We start from the raw sequence: 8,146 nt of genomic DNA, 5'->3' as shown, positions 1-8,146 counted from the left end.
CCCCCCCCCCCGCGGAATGCCGCGCCGCGCTCCCGCCCCGCTGCCTCTTACCAGGTGCTACCCCAAGCATGTGCTTGGGTGCCTGGTGCCTGGAGCCGGCCCTGGTAACAAGAAGGGTTTCTACAGATATGTTAGCCATAGGCGCTGACTCCATGGGTGCTCTGAGGCTGGAGTACCCACGGGGAAAAATTGGTGGGTGCTCAGCACCCACCAGCAGCTCCCCACTCACCTCCGCCTCTGCTCTGCCTCTGCCTCCTCCCCTGAGCACGCTGCATGCCAGCTTTCCCCCCTAGCTCCCAGTGCTTATGCTGCAAAACAGCTGCAAAACGGCTGGAAGGGGGGCGTAGGGAGAACGCGGTGCGCTCAGGGAAGAGGCGGGGCTTGGGTAGGGATTTTGGGAAGGGATCCAATAGGGGCAGGGAGCGAGTGGAGTTGGGGCAGGAACTTTGGGGAAGGGGTTGGAATTGGGGCGGGGCAAGGGAGGAGTTGGGGTGGAGAGGGGGGCACAAGTGCCCACCAGCGCCGGTGAAAGTTGGCACCTATGACGTTAACAACAGGAAGAAGGCCAGGGAAAGTATGGGACCCTTACTGAATGGAGGAGGCAACCTAGTGACAGATGATGTGGAAAAAGCTGAAGTGCTCAATGCTTCTTTTGCCTTGGTCTTCACAGACAAGGTCAGCTCCCAGACTGCTGCACTGGGCAGCACAGTATGGGGAGGAGGTGAGCAGCCTTCAGTGGTGAAAGAACAGGTTAAGGACTATTTAGAAAAGCTGGACATGCACAAGTCCATAGGGCTGGATGCAATGCATCCAAGGGTGCTGAGGGAGTTGGCTAAAGTGACTGCAGAGTCACTGCCCATTATCTTTGAAAACTCATGGTGCTTGGCGGAGGTCCTGGACAATTGGAAAAAGGCAAATATAGTGCCTATCTTTAAAAAAGGGAAGTCTGGAAAAGTCCACAATGCTAGGAACTCAGTTCTATTTACCTTACAAATAAAGGAAAGTTTGCTCCCAGGATCACTATGGACATTATTGGTGTGGAGATTGCTCCAGTTATCCCTGGAGACCAGGCTTATCCCCTGCTGCCCTGTCACAGGCCACTTGGACAGTAGAAAGGCACTGTTTAACTACCACCTCAGCAGTTCCAGAATGACAGTATAGATTGCATATGACCCTCTGAAAGGAGGGTGATGTTGCTTGTGGAATAAATTGGAAGCTGCAAAAACAAACAAGCAAACAACCCCATGCCAAAGGCTATGTTTACACTTGGCACATAATCGAGGACTGGGCTGTGCTGGACACACCTATAGTGCTCTATACACATATATTACCATGTCCACACTCCCACTGAAGATATGTGACATTAATGCTTCCATTTCAGCAGTGGTATCCCAGGCTTATATGTGTCACAGGGAGACACTCTACGAACCACTTTGCTGTGTGTTGTTTGTACTGTCCCCTGCTGAGGGCACATCCTGACCATTTCATCCTTCACTGTTGTTCCCTGAAAAAGTGGGTGGAACAAATGGAGAGTAGTATAAGGGGCTTACCGTCAATCAAACATTGGCTCCTCCCCCTTACTGTTAGCCCCGCCCATCTGTCGCCCTAAGACCCGCCCACTATGATATTACTTCCAGGATCAAGACAGAGACATGACCCGAAACAAGGGGTATCATGTGACCCCTCTAAGAACTCTTCCCATCACCCTCTACCAATCAGGATGGGTTTCAGCCACAGAGAACCACCCAGAGAGCAGATTTGACCAATTGGGGAATCTCTGGGGTGGGGTAATTCATCTGGAAATGGGTCATGTGACACATCTAAGAACTCCTCCCATCACCCTCTACCAATCAGAGTGCAGCACCACTACCCTATAAGTCCAGGCGCCATATGGAAGAGGCCATGTCATTGTGTGAGTTTTAGAAATGAGAGCTCTGAGGGTTTCAACCACCTGCGGAGAAAGCACTCCATCAACGAAAGTTCCAAGGAGGAAGAAGAGAGAGCAGCTGAGAGGAGCCCTTTGGCCCAGCCATTGATGGATACGTTGGAACCTGACCCTGAAACCCAAGCGTTCATGAGGAAGACCAATGAGCGTGATGGCCTCTTGTTGGCCAACCCCTATGGAGGAAGGTGACCGAGGCTTGTGGACAAGGTGAATGGAAAACACATCGCTCAGGTAAATGAACAATTAAGAAGTGACAGTCGAGGATGAGGATGAGGGTCAGGAACCAACCCGGGATTGCGTAAATCTAAAAACAAGCAGTGGGGGCTTACAGTCGTTTCTTTTATGAAAATCTCTTGACAGCTCAACGATGTCTTTCTAGAGGACCTGGGGGCCCTGAAGAGCATTGTATCAGACGAGGAAGATGAACCAGGCCTGTCTTATTTTTGCTCAACACCGATACAAATAGTTGAAGAGGACACTGAGGATGACAGCTGGAGTTTAGGAGTGGGCTTGGCATGGAACTAAATGACCCAATGCCACGTCATGAGCATAAGAAAGTCATGTGGTCTATTGTACATGTTGCTGTTAATGCTGTCCTTAATCACTGTCTTAGGGGAAAACTTTTTGAAGAGCCTGAGGGCTGTGCTAGGACTGTGTGAGTTGGACTTCAGAGGATATAAAATGCAAGCTCCAGGACCCCTGTGCTGAACTGTGTTTTGAAAGTTTATTAAATGCTGTTATTGCCATAGGTTATGCACTGCAACAATATCTGTGCTTAACTCAAAAACATTTAGCACAAGGGGTGATCTTGGTAAATGCTGTGCAATTCGGTCAAGACCCTGATAGTATTTTAAAGAAAATGACGAAACCAGAGGATGTCTGCTCAGAGTGTTATATTGATTGGCTGGTCCGCACAAAAGTTACAGAACCCTGCTTAGGAAAAAGACTATTTGTAAGAAATCTAAAAGGATTAAGTTAGAGAATGGTGAGGGGACAAACATGTGATATAAAAGTTGGTAGCTGTAAATAAAAATATCTATTGAAAAGGGCTTTGTGACTATCTGTGTTTCTGTTAGAAGGTCTGTGTGGCCCTTAAATAAGATAAAAGTTTTTATGGAGCATCTTGGTTTGTTGTTAAGGGGCTGTATGTCTTTTAAATAAATACAAAAATAGTTTGTGAGAACCTAGTTCTTGTGTCTTTGTGTAAATGAGACCCATTTACAGCAAAAGCTGAAATGTGTGTAGTAGAATCTTGTGGGGGGAAAAAAACAAAAAATGTGTTTAAAATAAAAGCAAATAAAAAAGCTTCTATATTCTGTATAAAACAGGGATGTTTGAGTACAATAGAGCTGACTCATTCTGTTGAGCTGATGGTTTAACCACATCCCCACTAAATAGCAAGGGTGACTCTATTACCTTAAGGAGTCTGTAGGCCTAGGTGTGATTATCCACCCTTGTTTCCATTAGGGTTAAATGTATTAGTGATCAGTAATTAAATTTGATGGGTGTACACCCACAGTAACGGGGGTGGGTGGAGATACCAAGCGCTGATTAATATTAAATGAAATAAAACCTCAGGAGTTTGTAGATGCTATTGGACAGTTTAAATATAACCCCAGAAGTTGGTTGAACATTATGTGTCATGCTTTCTAGCAACTCAGTCATTAAAAGTTTAAAATAATATATTTACAAAAAAATACCCCAGGGATCTTACCCAAAGCTCAAACGTTTCAAGAGTTCACAAACCTCCAACATACTTTTATAGAACAAGCATTTGCTGTAAAAACATTAAAACATTTAAAAGCTATGGGTATTTTTAGGGTGTTTACTGTGGTTGTGATTCATCCATTTTATTTCAAAACAACCCAAAACTTTAAACATGAAACGAACATGTTTTAAAAAAACAACAACCCACAAGACAGTCATTGATATCTGCAAGGTGCCCCTACTCAGGAGAGAATATAGTAACATTAAGGATTTTATGTAAGTGGATTCACTGTTTAATACTGTAAGATGGCCCTACAATGCTCTGTTTTTTCATTGAAACAGAAAAATGTATTTTAACTAAAAGAAAAAAAATGCCCAAAGCAGCCCAGATCTGTAGACAACTTAATTTTCACACACACCCCAGATCACAAAAGGGAACGTTTGGGGAGGGGTGCCTCAATTCCTTAAGTATCTCTTAATTCAGCGTTGTAGTGATCAAATCAAACCGCTAACTTTGAAATTTGTTTGAAACAAAGAGTTAGGATGGTATAAAAAAACAGGTTTTTGGAGACTGTACTCTTTTTATCTTGAAGAGACTAGCTTCTGGACTGCAAGTAAATGTATTTTGCTTGTTTTTAACTCTGAAAATATATATTATATAATGTCCCTCTTTGTCCATGCTGTTCTTACTAGCTATCTTTATTGCATGGTGATCTGTTTGGTATGGCAACAGCAACTTCAAGCTCTGTTTCACCAGGGCCAGGTAAAACCCCATTTTAACTATAGTTGTGCTTAATACTCTTAAATTAAAAAATTAATTATAGTTGTGCTTAATCCTCTTAAATTAAAATTTTTTAACACCAGGTAATACACAGGTTGCATAGGGATTTGACGCTGTGGAAGCAGAGAAAGAACTGACAGGAAGGGGATGCAATGCATGACATTTCGTTAGCAAGAATTAGGCTAACTGAAACCCTAATAAAGCGAGATTTGTAGAAGCGAGGAATGTGTGAGGCGAGTGGGAAAGAACTGTGTGAGAAGTTGTTGCGACGTTGTGTAGATAATGTGTAGATAATATGTAATGTAGACTGAGAGTCTACATTAGTGAGCAAAACAAGATATCAGAATGACCTATGTATAAACAAAATGCAGCTGTTGCTCATTATTGTCTGTAACAAAAGGTATAAATGGTCGCTGTAATTGTTTACCTGTTGAGAGACCTGTTTAGCTTTCTCCCTCTATGCAATTGATAGAGAGAAAATAAAGTATCAGATTTGCTGTACCCAAACAAAAAGTGAAACTCTGTTATTCTCCGACAACGCATTTGGGAAATAATACCAACTAATTTTTTTCTTTAACCCAAAGGCCCATGGGGAAAACAGAATAACAATGTGCCAGCATCCCTTTACCCTGTGGTGGAAGGTAACTTTCTGCAATTGATTTTTAAAAGGGTGTGTGTTTTAAAATATTTTTTTAAATTAATTTTAATATTTAAATTGTGAGTTAGGGGCCTGTGCAAGACATAGGTATGTTTATTGAAAACTATATTGTTGCAAACTGTTGGTTTGGTGTGTTTCAAACTAACAGGGTTTTTTACTCAGCAAAATGTAAGAATGGGTTGTTTTAAACTTAGTTTTAATGTTCAAATTGTTGTTGGTGATTTAGGGGGCCTGTTGAAGACCTAGTTATGGTGGGGGATTTAAAAAGTATTTTATTGCTAACTTGCATGGTGGAAACATGTGCTTGTATTAAAAAATGTCTAGATTTTGGAGAAACACTAGTGGTAGAAATAAATTCAAAACCTATATTGGTTGTACAGACTTAAATGGATTATTTTGTTTAAAGCTATGACTTTTTACCTAGGGAAAAACCCTAATGAATATTTTATTTTTATGTTTGCAAGACTGTTTCATGTGTTTGCTCCACAGTATGGTCAAAACATGAGACCCTTAGACAAGAGGGTAAACAAGCTCAAAAGAAAAAGGAAAGAGACAGCGGAAAAGGCAAATTCAACAGCATCAACGGCTGATGGATGGGTGAAGCCTAGTAAATATATTTTACTTATTGGTTTGGTGTTTTATGAGATTTTGTATTTTAAGCAAATACGTAAGTGTGGGTGAGAGAGATGGTAAAGTTAAGTTTTGTGCTTTTGGTGAACTTTGTAAAATGTTTATTTGATGCTAAATTGGAACATATCTGTTTTTCCTAATCAGGCATGGGCAAATCCCCTGACAATGCCGTAGTCAGAGCTACAGGGACTCCTCCACCAGAACTGCCAAAGAACCAGGAATCTGTTCTGGGATCTTTAATAACAACGCCAATGCAAAACAGCAGAAGAGTGCAGACAAAACATCAGGATAGTCCAAAGCTCGTATACATCAAGTCAAAGGATAAAACAAAAGATTCTGGTAAAAAGCAACCACGCAAACTCAACTCCAGTTCCTCAGCGGTCAACACCACACCAAGCCCTGAGAAAACTGTGAGTGAAAACACACACATTCACAAATCCAGAGCACGTGCTTTATGGGTTAGGAATAAAAACCCAAGGACTGAAAGCTCCTGTGATGCTGGGGTATATTCTTATGAAGTATCTGAAAATTATTACGAATCATTTTCCCAATAAAATAAGCTCAGCACAGCTCTCTGGTATTCTAAAAAGATTTGGGAAAAATGCGATGCTTCATTCAGAAAGCTGATGGATGCTGTATCCTCAGGAGCTGTAAAAGAAAGGAGGACTGGAAACTACATCCAAAATGCAAAAGCTCTTGCGGGTGACTTTTTGAAAAATACTTCAGTTTTTCAATATGATGGCTCTGAGCAGACATGACTAGTCATGGAAAGGGCCTGGGTAAAAGGGGCATCCTCAAGCATACACATCAGCTAAGGTGTAAACAAAAGGGGGGCGGCAGCATTTGGGGATAAACGAATGGCTGCCCAAAAGTTATGGCCCAAATTGTAAATTTTTTTAAAAGGCTAACGAGGTGATGAGGACAAAAAACAAAGAGATGCACCCTATTGGAGGCTCTCAAACAGGTGCGTCTGAGAAGGGAGAGGTGGAATCCAACTTGCGGGGCGGTGGTGATTCTCACAGAGTCTGATTTAGAAAATTCCCCACAATGCTCTCTAGATAGGTCTCCATCTACTCCTGATGATCCTCGCAGTGGACCCTTGGAGTCTGAGTCTCAAATATTGTCTGACTTAGAATTTGTAGCTGATTGTCCCATAGAGGAACCCCCAAATAACCCTGAAAATGCAGCTGCAGACCCCCCAAACAGACGTGTATATGGAGTGAGTGAGAAGTTGGCAATGGGAATTACCTAGATTTGGGGGTTCGCTGTATTGTGAGGAATTTCATTTTGTTAATCTTGAGCGATTAAATTCAGCTCAGCAGATTGTTGAAGCTGTATACGGGGATACAGTTAGTTCTTGATGACATTAGCAGTAGCCTAGCCCCTGACCATTATGTTCAGTTACGTTTAGAGAGTCATAATTTAACCAACCCTTTGTTTTCGGTAAGAAGAACTACGGATGAGCTGTCTGCTGAAGATTTCTTAAATCAGATTGTGACACTCTGCATCTTGGGCGAACACGCTGCAGCCCCATGTTCTTCCTTATAATATGATTGCACGGTATCCAATGCAAAGTTTGTCATGTTGAGTGTCTTTGGAAGGCTCATGATGCACTGAGCTTTGTTATTATAGTAATGTTATATGTTGTAATTTCATGTATATAGTTATGAGGCTGAAAATGTGTCCTCATGGCTTAAAAAAAGCTTATGCAAAACTCTCCAGGAGCAGAGGGGCAGTTCACACCTCATCAAGGCATGTATGGGACAAACTCAGCCCAGCCTCACAAGAACAAAGGACACTGGCCTAGTAGCAACAAAGGATCTTTTGGAATCTCAAGTGAGTCACCCCACTTCCCTTGGTCAGTTTGGGGCTACGATGAGATAATGCTAACCTGACTCTGAAGGGTGGAGGGCAAAGCCAAGAGAGAAGAAAGAACATGATAAAAGGAAGCGACGTTTGCCATGCTCTCTCTCTCTCTCTCTCTTCCATCTCCACCTACAGACACGACCGCTAAGCAACTGAAGTGCTGATCAAAGGGGAGAGCCTGGCTGAAGGGCAACCAGCCACCTGTGGTGAGAAGCATCTAAGTTTTTAAGGGCACTGAAAGTGCTAAGATCAGCTTAGAATGTATTTTGCTTTTATTTCATTTGACCAAAAAAATGACCAAAAAAATGACCAAATCTGACTTGCTATGCTATGACTTATAATTACTTAAAATCTATCCTTTGTAGTTAATAAATTTGTTTGTTTATTTTACTCGAAGCAGTGTGTTTGGTTTGAAGCATGTCAGAGACTCCCCTTAGGATAACAAGCCTGGCACATATCTATTTCTTTGTTAAATTGACGAACTCGTATAACTGGAGGTTCCTAGTGTTGTGTCTGGGACCAGTGATATTGGCTGGTGTCATTCAGTTGCACAATCCAA

The 8,146-nt window shown here is 42.3% G+C and overlaps 1 protein-coding gene across 5 annotated transcripts in view; it reads left to right on the top strand.

The window, feature by feature from the left end:
• The window catches only part of LOC117882196, a 15,682-nt gene extending 8,350 nt beyond the window's left edge, over positions 1–7,332 (top strand). For 2 of the 5 annotated variants that reach the window (XR_004646951.1, XR_004646950.1), the window contains exons 2-4: positions 5,018–5,074; positions 5,581–5,698; positions 5,866–7,332. Coding sequence is in view for 2 of the 5 variants with exons in the window: in XM_034780247.1 (XP_034636138.1) it covers positions 4,314–4,415; positions 5,018–5,074; positions 5,581–5,698; positions 5,866–6,275 (687 nt within the window). In the remaining 3 variants the exon portion in view is untranslated. Of the gene's footprint in view, positions 1–4,067; positions 4,416–5,017; positions 5,104–5,580; positions 5,699–5,865 lie in introns of those variants that run through there. The other 3 variants (XR_004646952.1, XM_034780246.1, XM_034780247.1) reach the window with 2 other exon arrangements.
• The last annotated feature ends 814 nt before the right edge of the window (positions 7,333–8,146 follow it).

This window comes from Trachemys scripta, chromosome 8 (genome assembly GCF_013100865.1).
Source record: "Trachemys scripta elegans isolate TJP31775 chromosome 8, CAS_Tse_1.0, whole genome shotgun sequence".
NCBI lineage: Eukaryota > Metazoa > Chordata > Testudines > Emydidae > Trachemys > Trachemys scripta.
Note: the sequence above shows the minus strand (reverse complement) of the source record. Positions and strands in the feature narration are given on the sequence as shown.